Source organism: Astatotilapia calliptera, chromosome 7 (genome assembly GCF_900246225.1).
Source record: "Astatotilapia calliptera chromosome 7, fAstCal1.2, whole genome shotgun sequence".
Classification (NCBI taxonomy): Eukaryota; Metazoa; Chordata; class Actinopteri; order Cichliformes; family Cichlidae; genus Astatotilapia; species Astatotilapia calliptera.
In genome coordinates, this window is record NC_039308.1 from 23,461,016 (window position 1) to 23,483,264 (window position 22,249).

The 22,249-nt window shown below is 38.9% G+C and overlaps 1 protein-coding gene across 1 annotated transcript; it reads right to left on the bottom strand.

Moving 5' to 3' along the window:
- Positions 1-11,902: 11,902 nt before the first annotated feature.
- anxa4 (annexin A4) lies at positions 11,903-21,994 on the bottom strand. The gene is made up of 13 exons (XM_026173946.1): positions 21,849-21,994; positions 20,759-20,808; positions 20,017-20,104; positions 19,225-19,319; positions 17,180-17,293; positions 16,629-16,719; positions 15,729-15,808; positions 14,893-14,949; positions 14,700-14,793; positions 14,405-14,500; positions 13,981-14,039; positions 12,343-12,465; positions 11,903-12,122 (listed from the first exon to the last, which is right to left on the bottom strand). Exons 2-13 carry the CDS (start codon positions 20,765-20,767, stop codon positions 12,066-12,068), a joined length of 963 nt encoding a protein of 320 aa, XP_026029731.1. The 5' UTR covers positions 20,768-20,808; positions 21,849-21,994; the 3' UTR covers positions 11,903-12,065.
- Between the last annotated feature and the right edge of the window lie 255 nt (positions 21,995-22,249).

The following is a 22,249-nucleotide window of genomic DNA, read 5'->3' on the forward strand; positions in this document are numbered from 1 at the left end:
CTTTGTATCTTCAATTTTTCAAATCTTGAGAGGAAAAATATAGGAAATCTGTGTGTAGATACTGAACCTTTAGAAAGACATTTTTGTACTCCTTTTAAGGGTTCTTTTTTGTACTTTATACTAAGGGTACAATTTTGCCTTTTAAAGTACAGGTTTGACGTGTAAAAGGTACAAATTACAAGGGTACAATCAGTACCCACAGTTTAGGGTACAGAACGGTACCTTAGAGGGTACCACCCCAGTGACAAGCCATTGTACCCCTATAGGTACATTTCTGTACTTTAATTTCTGAGTGTAGTTTTGAAAAGTCTCTTTTGCTGGAGTCAGTCCAACCACATGATTACTTTTTTCTTCATTTGAAAAAAGCTCCAATGGAGCATTTAAGCCCTGACTTTCTTGGAAACAGCTGCAGAGCTGAATCCAAATTTTATTAAAGCAGCTATAATCAATATTTTTATATAGCAAGAGACCCACTCAGTGTTGTCAGTGACAAACCGACAGACCATCATTATCTGAGTCTGCTGCTCCCTCCTGCAACGAACTTTCACAATTCAGCTCATTGTTCAGATGTCTGGCCCACAACTTTACTGTAATGGTCTCCCACCAGCGATACAGTGCATCGTTTACAGCCTCTGCTTTTCTAAACACACAGAACATAAAGCACCTAAAGGGCAAGACATTTTCTCTCAGGAATTATAGACTGCAAGCAGTGTTCACACCATTTGGAAACACAAAAGGGACAAAACAATGCCAATGCATTTATTTTGACCTCAAGTGACTATAATGAGGTTGCAGTTTGTAATCCTACACCTACGTGGCCGAAATTAGTTGTTACAGGTTTATTAAGAAATTATAAACATTAATAAATTAGTATTGCTTGCGTGTTGTTAATGTTAACTTAGGTTTTAGCTGCAAGTTTTGTTGCTTAAATGTAGGAAAGTTGTGACCCACCGGCAGCCCATGGATGGGCTTTCCTTGCAGCTTCAGTCAAAGATTGAATGGCCCTCCAGCAGCTCCTGTAATGTTCAACTTTGCAAAATGAGCATCCTGCAAAGCTTCTGCATCCTCCTTCTCTTGGCTCACAGAAAGTCCTCCTGTCCCTGTTCCTACACTTTTCCTGCAGGTCTTGGTACCTTGTGCGTTTTCTTCTCAAGGTCTTGTTTGAAATACTCTTTCCAAGGCACCGTGAGTTCCATTGTGATCAAATGTTTTGAAACTTCAGAGGTAATTATCAAGTATGGTCTGACTGAAGTTTTAACAGTGAGCTCTGGGAACTGCTTTTCACGATATACTTCCAACTGCCAGTCCAAGGCTGTGTGAAATGGCCTATATTTGTTTGTTGGTTTCTCTGAGGCTTTGACAGTTGATATTGTCTTCTTTGAATCATGATGCTGTTTGCTGCTATTAATAGATAAGTCTAGCCACTGCCATAAGAACCTGGTCATGGCGCCACAGTGGCTGTCTGCCAACGTAGACATTGTCAAGCCCACCTGATGAAGTTCAAACTGAGCATCAAAATGGGGAAGGAAAAACAATTTAAGTGACTTTGAATGCTGTTGGTACCACACAGGTTTACGTTCAGTATTTCACAGCATTTCAGAAACTCTGGGAGAAGATACCTTGTTGATGCCAAATGTCAGATTAGAGTGACCAAATCAATTCAAGTCAGATTTATTTAATGATCCCCAAATTACAATAGCAGTCATCTCAAGGTTCTTTATATTGCAATTAGGGCTGAGCCATATTATAACGTTCACGGTAATACCGGTATAATGTTAGGCAACGATAGGAAAATGAAATATCGGGATGAGTAAAACGCGCATGCGCAGTGCCTTTGTTTTCGTACGCACATGGCCGATTGTTGAGTGAAACAGATGAACCAGAATTGGTTTGTAAAAATGGTGCAACTTCCGTGATGTGGAACTGCTTTGGTGTTTGTCCGTCAGATACACGACAAAGCACATTTTTTTGCAGAACATGCAAGCGGCCGTCGGACTAAGATGCCCTTAAATCTGGGAGTAATCTGGGTCCTAAACTCCGTAAGCTTCAGGTCAAACGAACACTGCAGCATCACTGAGACTTAAAAACTGTCTAAATTCTTTCATCTTTAATAAAACGATCAGCATTGCTGCTTTACCAGGTGTAACTATGAAGTTTAACTTCCAGGCATCCATGAAAATAAAATGTATTACATTTAACGGAGTTAGAAGTTAGCAGGAAGCTAGCGGAAGTTAGCTCGCTAGTTTTGCTAGTTACCCAAGCATGCTATTGCATGTTCTGACTGAGAGAGTTCTGAAAAAAATCAAACGTACAGCTCTGCTATCACTTCCAACATAAATGAAGACAGGAAACTAAACAGCAGTGACGTTTGTAGGGTTACTGAAGTTGGGCTAGCTGGTATATAATGATGTGCTACGTGATCGCTAGCGGCACAGCTATGTTAGCATAACATAAACAGTGAAGCTGGAGGACGAACACTAACACTTTTCCACTTATAAAAGTTAACGTGAAGGTTCTTCATGGTTAGAAACAAATGCAATCGCATGGCAGGATGCTGTAAACGGACCAAACTTCAGTCAGGAGAACAACTGAGATAATCCATCCACAATACGAGGTTAGTCATTACTATACTGCAACAACATGGGAATAGAGCAGCTGCCAGAGAATTCAACATTAATGAATCAATGGTACAGAAGTGGAGGAAGCAAGAAGAATGAGTTTAATAAAGTTTGATTTATCTGACTGCTTTGTTTCGCTTAATGTGCCTTATAATCCCGTGCATTTTATGGTCCGAAAAATGCGTACTGCACACTGCAGTTTAATGTTGCAAAGCACCTCTTTTTAACTTCAGTGGATATTATACATGGTTATGCTCAGGATATGTCAGCCCATTTCTACTGGAAATGCCTTTTGGTTAAACTTTCAGCAAGGAATTTGCATTTGCACTGTTACATTTTTATAAAGCTTTAATGTACATAAAAACCAGCTTCTTGTTTAAGTGAAAATAAATGATAGGTTGTCTTTTTGCGCTAGTAATGTTGTGGAGTTGTATTTTGTCTCGCATCAATTATATCGTCAGTTATATCGTTATCGCAAATTTTCAAATATATATCATGATAAATATTTTTGGCCATATCGCCCTGCTCTAATTGCAATGTAACACTCTACAATAATATGGACACTAACCCCAACAATCAGACAACCCCATATGACCAATCCCTTGGTGAAAGTGGGAAGGAAAACAGGAAGAATCTGGAAACTCACCAGCCACTCTATTAGGGACTCTTTAGCACTGTCAAACCCAGTGCTAAAGAGTCCCTAATAGAGTGGCTGGTGAGTTTCCAGATTGTTGGATTTTGAACATACCTGCATGTGTGATGAGGTTTATATAGAGACATTTAAAATGTGTGTTTTATTTTATTTTATACAAATGAAAAAGAAACAGCCCTTAAAGAATCATAATCTATATATTTTCTAAAGTATCTCTCTACAATGTGTGACTGCAAAATGAGAAAAAGAGACCTATAGAAACATTTTAAAAGGAATTTAAAATATAAGTACAAGGGGACATATGTACTTCAGAAGAACTGAGAACAAGTGTGAAACTCACAGGAGGAAAACTAAGGGCTTTGCTGACACCCAGCTCACGTCGGTTCTGATGTGAAGTGACTCATATGATTGCTGAGGTCATCATCATTGATCTTACAGAAGGTGAAGTATCACAGCACTCGTGACTTGTTATGTTCTCAGTTGATGGGGTCTCAAAACACCTTTATCTGACTCATAAGACGCACAGACTCTGTGTTCACTTCATCAGGATAAAAATCACTTCAAATGCTGCATCACACCCTGATGTAAACAACCCGCACAGTTTGTGAGGGACATGTGGAAGAATACTGGTGTAGTAAAGAAGAAAATATTAAATGAGAGGTTTATTTCTTTTATTTGAAGGATTTTATCACCACATTTTCTTTCTTTGCCTTCCATGGAATCTGCTCAATGTTAAAGGGGCGATGCACTTTTTTAAGACATGATCGTACTGTGGCTCTTGAAGGAGCTCTCATAGCTTCGACAAAATAACCATAATGATCTCTTCAGGGTAGCTCAGCTTCAGCTGGTGACTTAAAGCAACGGTGATCAATAATTTCATTCTGACAATGGAGCACATGCCTACTTGGATGAGAAAGGGTTCACTCAAAGTGATTTTTCATCCCTCTCATCAAACTTATGCCTTTTTGGCAATAGGAGGCAGCTGTTTGAGGTTTTAAAAAGGGGGGGAGAGAAAAGGGTTTAAAAAGCCGTTTCTTGCCCATCACCAAATGACAGATAAACGACAGCTGGTGAATGTAGAATAATCATAGCAGGGGCTTAAATCACAGCAGCAGCAGCTAGCTGCGGCACCACTGGCTCCCTCCAGAAGCCAGAGCATTACAGAGGCGAGTGCTGCTGTTTTGGAGTGACGCCTCAACCTAATGTAGCTGTTTGGCACCGCCAGGGGTTGATGCCACTTCTTACCATAGTTGTTGCTGCTTAATTTTGTAGACTATATCTAAATTATATTAATTTTTACCATCTGTGGCATGGAAAGCTTTTTGTATGGACCCTTAGACTGCTACAGTACTTCAGTCTTCTCTCTGCCCTTTCAAAATAGGCAGCATTATCTTTGAATTTTCTCTGAAACCATTAATTTTTATGAACATACTGATTAATAGGACTGTAAAATACCATACAGTACTGTATGATTTAGTTATTGTGCCTCCCAGCAACAGATGTGTTCAACTAATTAGCAAGTATAATAAATGTGAAATGCCTAATAAACATCTGGTTTTCAACTCAATTAATGCCAGAAAGTATCATACTAAGTGAAACATGTAAAGATCATAATTAATATACAACTTACTATCAAAACACAGTTTTTAGGGAGGCTAATGATGCAAAACCTACTCATGGCTGCAGTTCTAGGACTTGTATAATAAATAATGATGCAGAGTAAAACATTAATCTGTGCTTTAACTTGTCCAAATAAAGGACCACAAGTCGCTCTAAGTTTCAGCTGGTCCCGCAGAGACATGGGTGCTGTGTTGATGATATTTTAGTTCCTTCCAGGACCAGAGTTGAACATTATTGTTCTCATTGTTAGAGCAGTATTTGCAATTAGGCAACATTAAACCATTTTGAATTCTGGATAGACATGGGAACACAAAGTTAATGAAAATTAAAGTGAACACAGATTTATAACATTGAGAGAAGCTAAATTAAAGCCTTTAATTATGCTATAATTTAAAAAAAAAAAAAGAAAGAAAAGTTTTTTGGCGATGATTTTTAGCACTCATTAAAAAATCCCAACAAATGTTCCTGCTTCTGATTAAAAAGGCTCATATTAAAGATTTTGTGTCCAAATATGCAGAAGATAAGTAGCCAGTTGGTTATTAGGTACACGTGTTGAAGTCATCCCATCACATTTCAGCAGCTCAGTGCATTTAGGCATGTAGACGTCATCAAGACCACCTGCTAAAGTTCAAACTGAGCATCAGAATGGGAAAGGTGATAAGTTGTTTTTGTCAGATGGATTGCTGATGTACTGGGATTTCCACGCCACTGTTTGTATCATGGATGTAAAGATACATTTTTAAGACAGTTTGGGCCATAAATCAAAAATGCTGAATGTGAGAGACCTCCATATTTAGTCAGAATGTTAGCATGTAGTTGTACAAATATCAGATTATTGCCTGATACAAAATAGATCCAATATAGAGTTCAAGCCTATCCCCACTGTCATAGGATGAAAGGAGGGTTACATTATGGACAGGTCACCAGTCTATTGCAGTGCAAAATCAAACCCATGAGCCTGAAATCCAATTTAAGGCCAAGACCATAAGCAGCACGACAGAAAGTATAGAACAAAAGGATATGACATACGCAACAAAGCAGAGCAGGAATATGTCTGTGTAGGTTCTCAGTCATCCAGGTCATGGTAATCTAAGGAGCTTGGAAAGAAACTGGATGACTGGATTTAAGTTTCTTGAGGATGTTTCACCTCTCATCTGAGACGCTTCTTCAGTTCTAAGACCAATGGTGGAGAGTCAGGTGTATTTAAGTGGGAGTTAAGAGGGTTGTTGACCCACCATTGATCATGTGCCTTATCACATGAGCCAAGGTGTGAAAAAGGGTGTGGGTCATTAGTCATCAGTAAACAAACAAAAGACAGTGAAGCACAAAGGGCACAAGTACATGAACGTGACATTAACCCTCTCCAGGCAGACGTTGCAGATTTGCAACAGTTAAGAACTAACAACATGATTACCCCACATACATATTTTATGAGTTGTTTTTTTTTACTCAGAAGTACCACTGCAGGACTTGGTTGTGCATTAGCAACAAAAAACTTAATTTGGGCCTGAGTGTGTTAAGAGCGCAGACAGCGAGGCCCCAACGAGGCTGGAATAACAAAATGAATAGAAACCAGAAATCAATTTCACAAGAACAAAGACTCAGAATCACAAAAAATAAAACTAGCACTACAGTGGCAAGTAAATCAAAATACGAATGAGAACTGAACCAAAGAACTGAAGCGTAACATGACTGGAATAATAATGAAATCAAAGTAGGAATCCAAGACGTCAATCCAAATAATACCCTGGGAATTTTTTTAACAAGCAGATTGAATCTTTTATCTTTATCTTTATATATTTACTATTTAATTAACAGGGAACACACATAGTTGGTTTTTTTAAGTGGTGTTATACAGCACAAGTCTACAATCCAAGGATCCGAGGCTTAAAAGAAAAATAAGGAGAAAATTGTAGCTACTTGGCTGTCTGTGCGTTTGACTTTCTGGATAACACAGAGAGATCATTGTGACGGGTATCTGAAGCTTTCAGTAAAAACAACGAACAACAAAACACAAAAATCAGTGTAGGACAAAAGAACGTGTATGCAAATGTATAATGGCTTTCATGTGCCTTAGATTTGGTGCAGTCTCTAAAAAGATCTGTGTGGATTTGTCGGATTTTGAACAAATCTCCTTCATATTCTGGTTGTCTGGAAAAACCTAATATTTGATGTGTTAAATTCCAGTTCATTGCACCTGCAGCTACGTGTGCAAATAACACATTTGTTTTCAATGCATTCAACCACAACAACAGCTTAAGTCTTCCCCTGTGACTTTGCCAGAATTTAGTCCATATTAATGCTTGTGTGACTGTGTTTGTGACTGTGTGTGTGTGTGTGTGTGTGTGTGTGTGTGTGTGTGTGTGTGTGTGTGTGTGTGTGTGTGTGTGTGTGTGTGTGTGTGTGTGTGTGTGTATTATCAGAACTTTGGTGGTCCTCAGTCAGTCACGAGCAGAGCAGCTGTACATCAGTTTTCGTTTTATTCCCTGAAGGAAATGACCTTAATTAATTAAGATTTTCTGCATTGCCCATCTACTGCACTCACAGCCTTCACAATGGACCACCTAGAAAATGACTGTGCACTAAATTATCATCTGACTTATAAGAAGTAAATGTGAATAAATATTTTTAGCAATTTGCATTTTTTATGCACTCAGTATCGACAATCAGGCTGAAGATGATGTGAAATGTCCATTATTTTGCAAATGAGGATCAGATTTGATCCACAGACATGAACTTATTTACATAGAAAGAGAGAAAACGTCAAAGAAAACTTTCAACAAGACAGTTTGAACAGCGATTGAACAGTGAGTGAGTCAGTATCTGTTTTTAAAATCCCATGTGTCATCTCAGTTTTCTTTGCACAGAGAACCCCCACCCCCCACCTGCCTGCCACTTCCTGTCACTGATTTGTGTTATGCAAATTTCTTCCTAATCTCTCAGCGATTGAACACGGTGAGCATTTTGTTTGTTTGCTTGTGTAAATTGGGAGCTAAATTACGCTGCAAGCATTTGCATCTCGCCTGCTCCTCCGGCATTTGCTTTAATTTACACAACATGTTTGTGTATGCGAACACATTTGCGTAAAGTGTTTTTCCCTCATGAAGCAAGCAAATGTTTCAAGTAAAAGAGCACAAAGTTGGTCAGACTAAGTATATGTGCTCAGGATTTTCACCGAGGAATGGTAATATCCATCCATCCATCCATCTTCATCCGCTTTGTCCGGGGCCGGGTCGCGGGGGCAGCAGCCTAAGCAAAGAGGCCCAGACCTCCCTCTCCCCAGCCACCTCCTCCAGCTTATCCGGGGGAATACCAAGGCGTTCCCAGGCCAGCCGAGAGATATAATCTCTCCAGCGTGTCCTGGGTCTGCCCCGGGGCCTCCTCCCGGTGGGACATGCCTGGAACACCTCACCCAGGAGGCGCCCAGGGGGCATCCTTGTCAGATGCCCGAACTACCTCAGCTGGCTCCTTTCGATGGTAATAAATTACTTTAATCCCACTAGATGAGAATGAAGTAATGGATCAATACTGAGCAGGAAAGCAATGAATAATGATCATGTTATGGAGCAAATTTCAGATCACATAATACCCTCTATTTTTGCTTAATGAATTTCTGTGAAATTCATTAATGGGCCCATTTGCTCAGCTTTCATGTCACTGAAAATATTTAAATCTGTATTTCTTTAAAGGTAATTAAGGTGTCCCTTTGAAGTAAAGCAAAAATGAGGGATGAATATCTGTTTAGCTTTATAAATAATAAATAAAAACCTAAACAAATAGCTTCAGATTTCAGCTGTGAACCTTAACTTTGAAAGTCAAAAAAATTCAGCTGACCCCAGCTTCTGCTGGTAATCAGAATCAGAATCAGAATACTTTATTCATCCCGAGGGAAATTATAATACTATACATAATAATAAGGAGTTCTCAGATCCACTGATATCTGGGCTGGTGCTCAAACAGAAACACAGAACTGGCTTTGCACTGGCACACTGCTGGAAAGAGGTATTTAGTGTCATTTCTTTGTCCCAGCAGGTGGCCATGTGTGAAAATCTTGTAAAAAAAATGCAGCTGCACATCAGCACCAAGCAACATATAACATATTTCCTGCATAATTTTGCCCTGCCATTTTTGAAGTACAATTTTGTTAGAAGCAGAAGAAGGTGGGTAATGTGGCCTTCGGGAAACTAAGCCAAATTAAAAGTTAAACAGAAATAGATTATATATGTAAAAAATATATTAACAACACTCTCTCTATTGTATACACCCACCATTGGGCGGCTCAGGTGTTTGACCCTCACTCTGCAGCCCACTCTGCAGCCCACCTGTGGCTGATGTGAGTTTCTGCAGTCACTTCTGTTTTATCTTTGTACAACAATGATGCTGTAAGCACTTGGTGAGGGTCAGTACATTTTTGCTTGGCTATTTTGAAAGGCCATGAAAAAAATCATGGAAAGGATTTCCATGTTATTAAATTGCTTTATTTTAGCATTAGGCAATTCTGTTATTTCAACTTCACTTATTTGAGTTGGACCAACGTAATTAATGACTAATCAACTTGATTTAATTGAGTTAATCCAACCCACGCAAATTACGTTAGTATAACAAAGTATTTAATGCTAATATAAAGTCATTTATTATATTTTGTTTGGTAAAACATTATAACACGACTAGCAAATAAGGCGCAAGTACCCTGTACTTATGTGCATTTTGCAGGCCACAGATCAGGTTTTCTGGAATGCGAGCCATATTATAGAGTCACATGCAAGACCCTCAAAACAATGAAACAATTACACTGTAAGTACCCTGTACTTCTGTGCATTTTCCGAGCAACTAGTCAGGTTTTTTCAGGAAACAATGAAACAAGTACACTGCAAAAACCTGACTTGTTGCCTCAGTTAATCATCAGTTAATTGGATTGTGGGAGGAAGGCTGAGGACCCAGAGAGAACAACACAGAAAAGGCCCCAGGCAGTTAGTAGATTTGAAATCAGGACCTTCTTGCTGTGAGGTAACAGGGCTAACCACCGTGCCACTGAACTGTCATGCCACAGCAGGAATCAAGGAGAACATTATGCATATTTGTTTACTCATCCACTTCTTTCATTCAGCATGTTGTTGACTGCAGTGGCATGTTGGTAGTTTAAGCTCATGTACATGTAAGTCAAGTCCTCTTTAAACCAGTGCTGTCTTTTACTTCCTGCATGTGTACTGAATGAGGCTTGAATCACAAACAAAGCAAATCTAAAACTGAATGTAAAGAAAAAAAGAAAAAAAAAGTTGTGGTTTGTGATGCCAATTCACCTTAAGAAACACACATATACATTCATTTTCCCAGTCTTGCATAAGTTACTGTGAACTTGAAACACTTTTCTATATTTCCACCTTTTACGGTAACATGACAGCCACATTGGTCCTGAAGCCAAAGCACCATACCTTTTTACTTGTTGGCAAATCCATATTGTTGATAATGATCTTCTGTCTCAGCTTACCGCCCACTTATGTCAGCAGAGGGCTGAGTGCACAGTATGCATTACATACGGTTTGCTGGAGGTTTTCTTGCTTTGCTGCTATTTCTCTTGTGCTGTCTGGTACATCTGCAGTGCTGTGTTCATTCACCTTACACAGGACTATTTAAGGATAATTCTTAATGTGTTGAAGTAAATATAAAGAAATGACCTCCGTGTGTGACCTTGCTATCGGTGCATTCCTCGAGATATAAAATGTCGTCGCTTGTGTTTGCTGTATCGACTTATTGTCACCTTGTCTAGTTGTTTTTTGCTGTAGTAACATATGTCCTGTCGAGTCATTCTTTCTAAGAGGTCTTTTATAATGTTTACCTTGATTAGCTCATATATTACAGTACACAGTGAAATACCAAATCCTCTTTCTGTCTTGTGAATAGAATTTACCAAAGGTGCTTGTAAAAAGGATTAAACTGAACGCAATAAAACAAAATGATTTCTTTGAAAGCTTTTGCATCACAATATATATATAACAATGCGATAAGGCAGAAAATGACATTACAAATTTAAAATGTTTTAAAGAATTTACACACCTGTAATAAGACCGAGATCAATAAAGGGGCACAAACTCGATAACTGCACGATACCTATGCAGGGCTAAACAACACAGCAGCCTTTTGGGGCCTCTAAAACTTCAAGACAGCCTTGAAAACGCCTTGTTTATTCCTTCTTAAATGGTTTCAAGCTATAAAAACAGGCCAGATAAAATAGCAAGGAGCCCACTTATACGGTTGAACATGCCACCAGATTGTCCAGGGAGCAAACAAACATTACAGAAAATATGGATGTCAGGATGTCATGGATCTGGAGACCAGTGCATTCTCGTTTTGTACACTGATCACTCACTAGGACCGCCATAAAGCATACTCTGCTTTTTCATCCATTTTGCATTAGAAGTGACCAAAATGTAAGAAAATGAACGTCTTGCTTCACTGAAGAAGAACTGAAACTAGTGACTGAGACCATGAGGTCATAAATGAAGTAAGCAATGGGGCATTTTTCAGGCATTTTTCTTTTTGCAGCTGAGAATGGAAGTTTAAAGAGGCCTCTTCATTGGCTTGACTTTTATGGGCCCACAGCTCCTATTTGGAGTTGTTTTGGTTCCACCTAGTGTTCACCTTGACCACTGCACACTACAGCATTACCTGGGCCTATTGTTCAGACACTGAGCTGTAAGTTTATACTTTATGTGACATTCCCGATAACCTGATTAGAGCATGTACTGCCTCCCAAATCAAGATAGCATCTTGTTAAGTAATTGAATCAAATGATAAAGGGCTGACTTAGCAAATGAGGAACTGCTACCAATTAAACAAATGGACTTCATTGACTAGATGGTAATGAAAATGCTGCACTGTAAAAACAGCTAGATGCCAACAACATCCATCTTTGTGTTGCTTTTATGTGGAAAGCATATAAATTTCACCCTCTATAATGCAATTAATAAATCCTTAACACAGCATCAACAACAAGGAAAAGAAAAAACAGAAATCTCTGCACAGGTCACTGATCTTTGGTTTAATTGTTTTTAGAAAGCGTCAAATAAGGCACAGTGAAATGTAAAAAGCACAGATGAACAAACTGTAATAAAAAAAAAGCCAATATTGTAGATTCCAGAGTAAACGCATGGCTGAATGTTGGAGTGAGATTTTCTTTACTCGCCTCCACAGAGCTCGAGCAGGATTTTGCGGTAGTCACCAGATGTGTCTCCCTACGGGGGGGGGGGTAAAAAGGAAAAATTAGAACATATTTTTACAACTTCAAGGCTTCTGAACCCCCCCAAAATTATCTTAAATATTGTCTTGCAACATTTCAAAACAACATAAGGACATTACATAAAGTCAGAAGTGCATATATTACACCCCAGCTGATGTATTGCAAAGCTTTTGCTGACGAAAGGGCGTTACCGTCTCCTTTCTTCGGTGCCTCACCTTGATGAAGGAGTGTAGAGTTTTTCCATACATCTTCAGGAACTGTGCTTTAATGTCCAACATGTCAATCTCAGCCCTGGCTACCATTATCCGGATAAGGACACTGTCTGTAGTGCCCAGGCCCTGGAAAGAGAGAAACAAAAACTGTATTTGTACTGCACTGGACTCTGCCGCAGACTATAACAGCCTCGGACTGATTTCTTTTTGGCCTAATTCATAATATATTATGGCATACAGTGCTGTGCAACAATCTTGAGCCACTTTTATTTTTATATCTACCTACAAGAAGCCTGACTTCCTTGTACAAAGTAGTTTTGAGCAATCATTATTCAGGCTCTCTGAAGGTCTTTCAGATTTTTTCCTTTGGACAATGGTTGATTTTTCCACTCATTTCCACTTTCACAGGGATGTTTTTTGTTTGCTTGTTTGTTCAAACCATTTAACACTAAATTATGAATTATAGAAGCATAAAAAAAAAAATCTAAGGGAAGCTTAGCAAAGAACCAAGTTTAAATTGTTGTCTTTAGGCATTTTGTGACAGGCTACAGTAACAGCCTGTCACAAAAAATGTGTTTGTTCCAAAAAACACAATTTGCTCCTTTTCTTTTATTTGAACCTACAAAAACATAATAATAATAGTAATGTCAAAAATAACAACGTTTGACAGGCGTGAAATTGTATTTTTGTACCAACAAGGTGCTATTAGCTGAAACCTGGGCAAATCTCAGCATGCCGTGCAGCGTGTCCTTAAAAATTTGGAAGAAACTGTGAGAACAAAAGAAAAAGTGGCAGGCTTAAGAAACCATCTACATCAGATCAACAGTATCTGAAAGTCATGTCCTTAAGAAATTAAAAAAAAAAAAATCCAACAAAGACCTGATGCAAGGCTGGCTGCATCTCAGGAAGTAGAGGGTGTCGTCTACCAACTGAGTGGTCGGTGGTTTGATGCATGTCTGTATGGCTAAATATTTTTGGGAAAGATATTGAACTCCAAGTTTCCCCTGATGCATTCTTTAGAGTGTGTGAATGTTAGACAAGTGCTGTTTGAAGAAGGAAAAACATAGGTACATAGGTAAACAAAAGTGTTTTATATACCATAGTGGGCCATGTGCCACAGGACCTGAAAGATACATCCCGCCCTTCAGCTGATCAATCTATTGTCTGCCATACCCTCATCAGAAATGAGCTCAATAGCTGTCAAGAAGCCATTAATGGTGAGGTCCAACTTCAACATTAATGAAGCAGAGAACAGGAAAAAAGACAGCCAACATCCAGAGTTGAACTATACTTGCAGACTTTTTAAAGAAATTACAAGAAAAACTGTCTGAGAGAGTTCAGGCTGTGTTGAAGCATAAAGGTTGTCATACCAAATATTGAATTTGCAGGCTCATTATAATTGCACAAGCTCTGTTTTTGCCTTATATGCTGTATTTCCATGTATGTTTGAACACATTTGAATAAATCTCTGAATCCATTTCCCATTTTCCTAGCAAAATATACAGAAATGAGGGGTGACAGGAGGCTTTTGCATACAGTAGCACTTAATGGAAGTAATTCTTTATATTTGTGGTTGTTTTATGATAGAACTGGAAGTGGAAGAAAGAAAAGTAGCTATGTATTACTGCATGAAATATTTACCTTCATTGATTTGTATAATCGCTCAGCAAAAAAAGCCGGCTTGTTCCTGATGCATTTCACTGCAAAGTAGAAAACAAATCACTGCACATGAGATGCAAATCGTAGTGTATGATGCAGAAAAACAATTTATTCTACTTGGTTAATATATTAAAAAAAATATTGTGAACAGCAGCATTTATTTGATCTCTTGTGACTGAAGAGTAGGCCTTAAGTCGACCTGCAATTCCTCATTTTGTGCATTTTTAAATATTTAGTGTCAACTGATCAGTGTATTTTTGTGTTTCTGCAATAAACTTTATACAGACCACCTGGTAAATCAGCAGCAAATATTGTAAGCTTGCTTATTTATTTATTTTCTGTGCTAATTTGAACCCACGTGTATCTTAGACTTCATCTGAAGGATCACGTAACTGAAAAGACACACCTATAGCCAGAAAGACGTCTTCCAGGCAGCCAGACATCTCCCTCTTGATGCTCTCCTCAATGTCTCTCCCAGAAATCTTCTGATACTCCTGAAACACTGGAGTGGGACATAACGTGATTCATAAGGAAGTTGCCAATAGTGACCTGATGACTCACTAATTAAAAGATTATGTGATTTAACAAGTGATTTTGGTCATAAATTTGATATAATCATTAACTGAAATTCCTTTGGTGGCCAATTTAAGGAAGTAAGGCAATGCAAAGTATTTTCACATGACACCAAGCACTTATAGTACCTCGCAGCAGATGGTTTCGGTTCCTCACACAAAGCACTGTGAGGAATTTAACCTCATCTGTGCCCCATCGAGCCTCACCAGCCTCATAGATTTCCTATAATCACAGACATAAAATTGTTTATCAACCAGTCTCTACGCCTGTGTAACAGGCGAGTTAAATACACCACTTTTCCCTTATGACCTGAACCTTTACCTTGGCATCTTGAATAGCCTGGGCCTCGTCCACATTGGTGCTTTCATCCCGTCCAGCCTGCAAAACAGGAGATGCGTCAGCTCAAGAGAACGTGCGTACAAGATTAAGCAACAGAAAAAAGTAATATTAACTGGTTATTTTATTATGCAGAAGTGGCTCATTCTTCCTCTTCCCTGAAGAATAGATATTCGATAAAGGTCCAACTGACATTTTACAAGTACGGCTGAACCTGCTAGTAAATACCAGGAGGTTAATACTTCATACTTATAATCTACACAGCTTGACTTTGTTCCATTTGACAATGGTAGTATTTGCGATGCTGCATGCAAATATCACACTAAAGTCCAAAATGTTTGGGTTTCCTTACTTTTTTGATTGCTAAGATGCTAAAGGTTCTAAATTTTAAAACAAGCCGAATTTATTTTTCTGTTGTTTATTTTCTATGAATTTTAACTTAAAGCTGTCAAACAGTGTCCGTTCTTTGGATTAACACAGTTTAATAAAAATGCAAAATAGATAAATATTCACTTATGTCAGCTTTGTAAATGATCAGACGTCTGATTAAAGCTTTGTAAACAAACTGGAATAGAACAGCGGTTTGCTGGATGAGGATTTAGGGCACTTACATCAGAAAATGTTCAACAAATGACTTTTTTTTTGTTTTGTTTTTTTGTAACACGGTTTGGAGATACAGTGAAGTTCAGATAAGCATTAGAAATATTAGAAACTTCAGTTGGTCTGGACGGTATAATTGCTTGTCTACTTTTGCGTCTCTGGCCAGTGTTTCGCACACTGAATAACACTATAAAAAAGGTTGTGGGTCAAAGTTTGCTCACCGTGAGTAAAGAGACCAAAACCCTTTGAAACATTCCAGATGTATCCCCAGTTACAGCATCTTCCAGTTTCTTCTCATATTCTGCCATTAATAAAAAAAAAGACATAAAATCATGTGACATTGTACTCTTTTAGTTTTTATTTTAAAATTACACTTACCACTAAACATGCAGTTCACTAAATGTACATTAGGCTCTGTTGGTTGTTAGTACTCGTAGGAAAGATGCTGTTAAGTTGCTACTTGCTCAACTAGTTCAGTCAGTCATTAAATGTGTCAAACTACCGTCAGCACTAATAACAGCTTCTCATGTAAATATTAGCCATACAGTAGATCAAGACTGAGCACTCTGGAGGATTCTTGTCGATAGCTTATACCGCAGGAGGCGTGTTAGACATAAGTAATATAGTAGATTCTCAGATTTCTACATTATGAACAACAGCTCGTGGGAAGAATAATATTTACTGCAGGCTTAAAAGGGAGCCATAATCCAGATTTCTATGAGATTCAAACAAAACAAAACTAAAAAAACAGATTCGGAAGCCAAATATTGACATTCACGTTCAGTTAATATTCATTCTTTTTAATCTAAAATTTCCAACTGTTATGCTCTATAGAAAAACACAACAAAGCAGACAAATCACTCAAGGCAAGGTTACTGAAAACCACTTTATAAATACTTTCCAGCTACTCTCATTTCACCCACAGAGGAACAATTCAGCAACAATAAACCGCCACACAGAGAGCAGCAGTGGCTTTTATGAATAATTTACAGCATCCAGTGTTTTCTAATAAAGGAGGTCATTGCAACTCCTAACAAAACACAGAGTTTTGTTGGTGCTACATAATATCATATATCATTGGTACCAGCTGGTAGGGAGACCTGACGAGGTGACACTGTTACCTTTCTTGTAGACGTCGTTGATGACTTTTACTTCCTCGTTTGACCTTGAGGCGAGGATATCGATGAGACAAGCCTCTTCGGTTCCAGCCCCCTGTAATAAATCAGTATTCCGTAAGCTGCACATTGGGAATTAAAGGAAAAGGCTGGCGGTATTCAATATATTTGTTATTGTCAGATAATACCACTTCCTGAGGTTGCCAGTCCCAAGCAAATTTCTTCAATATTTTCCCCAAATCACTTCACACTGTTATAAACAGTGCAACTGTTTAAGTATACATGTATATAAGTTGAGCTACGGATTAATACATATTTGTAAAACAGCAGAGGGCTGATACTGTGTGCAGGATTAGCTCAAAATAAACTACAGTATGTAAATAACAGCAACCGAGGTGTGTCATTCAAAGACTGTGAACATAAATGATAATTTGTGTGACATAAAAATAACAGACTTGGCATACACAGATAATACATGTTGACCTTGGGGACAATAGGAAAATATACAGGCGCATTACTAAAAGACTAGCAGCTCTATCAAAAACCTCTTCAATCACCTTCATTGCATTTCTCAGCTCGTAGGCATCGTATACAGGCGCCAGCATCAGCAGACCCAGGACAACACTCCTGAAGTTCCCACTCAGCTCTGAGGACAGATCATCAGCCAGGTCCTGAAGGGGGATGGAAACAGATGAATGTTCTTATTGTTTTAAAGTTAGTCCTGCATTTATTACTTCTAGCCTGGACTACTGTAATTCAGTATTGTCATGATGTCCTAAAAACCCTCTGAAAAGCCTTCAAATGATTGAAAATGCTGCAGCAAGAATACTGACAGTCTACAAAGAGAGCACATTTCTCCCATATTGGCTCCTTGTCATTGGCTCCCTGTTAAATCCAGAATCAACTTTAAAATCCTTCTCCTCACATACAATGTGTTGAATAATTAGAGTCTAGCTTATGTACTGTATCATCCCGATAGAGCACTTCACTCTCAGGATATTTAAAGTAAACCGGGAGGCAGAGCTTTAAGCTTTCAGGTCTTGCTTCTGTGGAACCAGCTTCCAGTTTGGATGCAGGTCTCTACAGCGTCTCTACTTTTAAGATTAGGTTAAAAACCTCCTTTTTGATAAAGCATGTAGTTATGTTGGAACAGGTGAATCTAATCCTTCCTTAGTTATCCTGCAATAGGACTAGGCTGCTGGACAGCTTTACACACCTCTTTTCACTCTCTGTTTAATCATTAGGTATTATTAATCTCTTGCCCTCCACAGTGTGTTTTTGTCTTTTTGTCCCTCCCCTCACCCCAAACCGGTCATGGCAGATGGCTGCCCCTCCCTAAACCTGGTTCTGCCCGAGGTTTCTTCCTGTTAAAAGGGAGTTTTCCCTTCCCACTGTTGCCAAGTGGTTGCTCATAGGGGGTCGCCTAATTGCTCAGGTTTTCTCCATATTATTATAGGGGCTTTGACTATGGAAGTAGAATATAAATCACCTTGAGATGACTGTTGTTGTGATTTGTCGTGATATAAAAAAACTCAAGTTGAATATTTGGGGTGGCTGTAGCTCGGGTGGCAGAGCAGGTCAGCCACTAATCAGAAGGTCGGTGGTTCGATCCCAGGCTGCATCCTGGCTGCATGCCAAATATCCTTGGGCAAGATACTAAGCCTATGTTTGCCTACTGGTGGTGGTCAGAGGGCCCGGTGGCGCCTGTATCTGGCAGCCTCACCTCTGTCAGCGCAGAGGGCAGGGCAGCTGTGGCTACAATGTAGCTTGCTATCGCCAGTGTGTGAATGTGTAAATGTAGTGTATGGACTAGAAAAGCGCTATACAAATGCAGGCCATTTAAGTGAATTTATTAGGCTGTGTCAGTGTAACAAACACAGACTCTCTACAACATTCACTTGAGTGAAATGGATTTATGTTGACCATGACTTCACTCATTCCAACAGCATTTGGGTCTCCGCTAGAGGGTGTGGTTCTTGGAAAGAGTTTTGGTGAAAAGAGGAGCTTGTTCCACTCAGCCCCACCCCCTCCCCGTGTGGGTGTCCGCGTGTGCAACATGACTCACTTTTCCTGACTGCAACAACTCTGCTCACTCTGCTGTTCCCATAGCTCCCCTCAGTGAACTTTCAGTTGCTTTTAATGACTTTGTACCAGATGTGCAGTGTGTACAGTGTGCAGGGAGATAAATATTATCTTAATATGTCAATACAATAAAGATCTCAAGCTTCCCGTTTTGTTAATATATTGAGCCCCATAATCAGGAAACAACCGAAGTGACAGTGGGTAACACACCTATGTGGGTTCAGTCTGTGTTTTTTATTGACTCAGACCTTCCTCTTCTAGAAAACTCACAAGCCCCTCTCCGTATTAGCCTTTATTTGCAAGTGTTATTCATTTCTGCTTTGCAGTTAAAGGTTAACTTGCACCTTATCACTTTACCCCACCTAAAATAAGGACAGTGAGAGTACACAGCGGAGTAAGAGGCAACACATCTGCTGTTATTGCCAACAGCATTCATCAAACTCATTTATATATTATTACTGTATTTAAGATGCAAAGGCACATCTTCAGTTATGAATGGACTACTTTTGCTGCATCTCACCTTCCCCACTGTTTGTTTGTAGGCAATTTTGATGCGCTGCCTCTGGGCAATAGTACGGTGGGCCAGGATCTCAGTGATAGCTGCCTCATTAGTGCCTGAAAGAAATTTCATAGACTCAGGTTATGTAATCTTAAATGCTGTCAATCTTGAAATAAAAGGACCATATTTATTTCTTTTGCTGGAAATGCATTTAAAAGCATAGGTTTGGTCATTTTATGTAGGCCGTAGAGTCGGGCGACACTGCTGCAGGCCTGGAGATTATCCTAACACAAGGTTGTTTGTTCCCATGGCCATAGAAACCATCTGTTTCCAATGGAGCTCAAACAAGAGTCAGGAGAAGATTATTAGAGTATCAAACCCGAACAGCTTGAACATTCCTCTCCATGAATTTGCTGAATTTGTTAACACTACCAAATGCTGAATGTTAGAGGGGATCTACATAGCACCTACACAGTATCTCCCTGCTTGGCTTTAAAACAGCATAATCCATGACAAAGCTAGTCTACTACTACAACCTGCATGATAAGCAGGTCCTTATCAGGAGTGAAAATGTTGCAAAACACAAAGGTTAAAGATTAGTCACTGTCAGAGTAAAAGATTACCAATCAAATGGACTATAAAGGAAACACTATGATACCCCATGACTGCGTGAGCACTGCGCAATGTTGAAATTCGTTTTCAAACTTTCCTTCAGAAGAAGGGCGAGACCAAGGAGAATTTATTTTCTCCATAGAGGGCTAAGGATATCTTTAGCTGATGGTCAGTGGGTGACAATGGTGTTGGATCACTCACCAGCTCCTTTCATGGATTCTCTAAGCTTCTGGGCATCTGCATCGGGATTAAAATTAGCAGCTTCAGTCACGGTTCCACGGTTTCCGATCTGATTACAAATGACAAAAATACAATTATTAATCTATTAAACAGAAATTAAATAAGTAAACACAAAGCTTAAAGTACAACTCAATCATTTTTCCCATTCATGCCATTTTTAAATAATCTCACTATGTACACGTGAAGGGTTTGACATCAATTTGTTTGAACTAGTTTAACACATCTGTGTAAGAGCCAATTTTAAAGCCAGTATCCATTTCTCAGAAGCTTATCTGCCTATCGCAAATTTTATCTTTTTCAATAAGTAGAAAAATAAAGATATGCAGATGAGCATTTGTAAACATTTTACAGAATTAATTAAAAATATGTGTAATAAAGTATGTCTGATTATTGATCATTTATGCTAAAGTCAAAGGCATATGTGCTACAATGCATAATTATTCTTCTATTCATGAGTGTTAGATTATTTTACAGTTTTAAAAAGCAGGATTGAATTGTAAGGGCTCTATAATCTTGTTTAGGGGACTTGCATTGAACATAAAAACAAAAAAATTAAGCAAAACAAAACTATTTAATAAACTACCTTTATCACGGGTTGCTGAACCTTTAACTTGTCTTTAATTTGAATGCTGTGTCGAAAGTGCAGTGACTCCCTACCGGTGATGCAAATTCACACATGAACGTGCAGCTGAGAGAGACTTACTGCTGCCATTGTAGGAAGAGTGTAGATTTTCAAACTGGAAGTCCTGAAAGCTACAAAAGAACAGATTTAAAAAATGCACAATGAGTACTTTATTACGTTGCAGGGGCAGGAAGATGTTACAGGTTTGAATGTGGCCTTCGTTAACCTTTGATCAATATTGTATACAGGTCATCATCTCACAGAGGGTTTCCACCACACGACGTTTCGTCACAGGTTCTCATGTGTCCTACATCTGTGGTGGTTTCCCGGGAGCTTATCTCATTAAACGTGTTTGTTTGGATACACCTGTAATTACTTCACTGAGAGGAAACCTAGTACACTCCCACCTGGTTTTATCCCTGTGGAGATCAACTTACCCTGTTCACTTCCATCCACTTATGATCCGGCACATTAAATGTTTTTACCATAAATTATACATAACATGACTAATCTCCCAGTATTTGTCTGTGGAGATATTTGATATTCAAACACGGGAGCCTAAACTCTGCACTTAGGGTTAGGGCCACACCTTAGCGGTGTGTAATGTAAATATGAGGCATGCGATTCTTGCTGTTGCCAAAGCGCAATAGTGCAACCTAATGTAGAAATCCTCATTTGCGTGAACAAACCAATGCCTTGCTTTTCAGGGTAAACTCTTGCACTTGATCGTGCATGGAGGGGAAAAGTTCTAACAACTGCTGGATTATAGTTTTCCTGTTAGTAAACCTGTTTGGGCTGCTCACGCTCATTCTGATTCTCCGAAAGCGAGCAAGCGAATTGTCAGTGAATTCACATACAAGGATAAACTAAAAGCTGAAGCTCAAAAACGAAATCGACTCATAGTGCCAAAGACATTCTTGAAACTGAAACTTATTGATCGATGCCTTATAGATCTATGGTTCAGACGTGGTTAGATACGAAATATAAAGAGTACATCGCGTCGATTAAAAAGTCAGGAAACAGAAGACTTTACAGTTAACTTGTCTTAAACTCAGTGGGCACACCCTACAGACAGATAGACAGAGGAGCTCCCGCCTAATCTCCACGCTGACAAAGTCACACCGCAAAACAGCGTAAATAAATGACTGACCGGTGCTAAAGTATAGCTTACCTGTCCCGGAGACAAAACTACTGAGCCTGAAGTCAGACACGAAGGTAGATCGTCACAGTACAGCGAACTCTACAGCTTATAACTACCAGCTGTTTTTCTTGCGCCTCCCACGGACGTCAGTTTTTTGCAGGGTCGTTCGCGTTTTGAGGTGCGTTCGCGGAATGTCGGCCAAGGCATTGCTTTGTTCCACTGCAGAAAAAAAAAATTACCTTATAACTCAGAGTCAAAATTTTGAGATATGCAGGTACATTTTATGTCTTGTAAAATCTATTGTAAATTATAAATATATTCTAATGTTTTTTTTTATTTTCAATCACTTTATTCCATGAAATTGAACATACACAACGTAAATTGTAACATAAAATGACATTATTTTTGTCTCCATTGTTTTTTAATTAAAC

Coding starts and splice junctions, on each gene's coding strand:
- anxa4 (XM_026173946.1), bottom strand. Junction 14,794..14,892: donor AGGCTATTCAAGATGCCAAG/GTAAAGGTTCAG, acceptor CTGTGATTATAG/GAAATCTATGAGGCTGGTGA. Junction 14,501..14,699: donor CCGAAACCATCTGCTGCGAG/GTACTATAAGTG, acceptor GTCCCACTCCAG/TGTTTCAGGAGTATCAGAAG.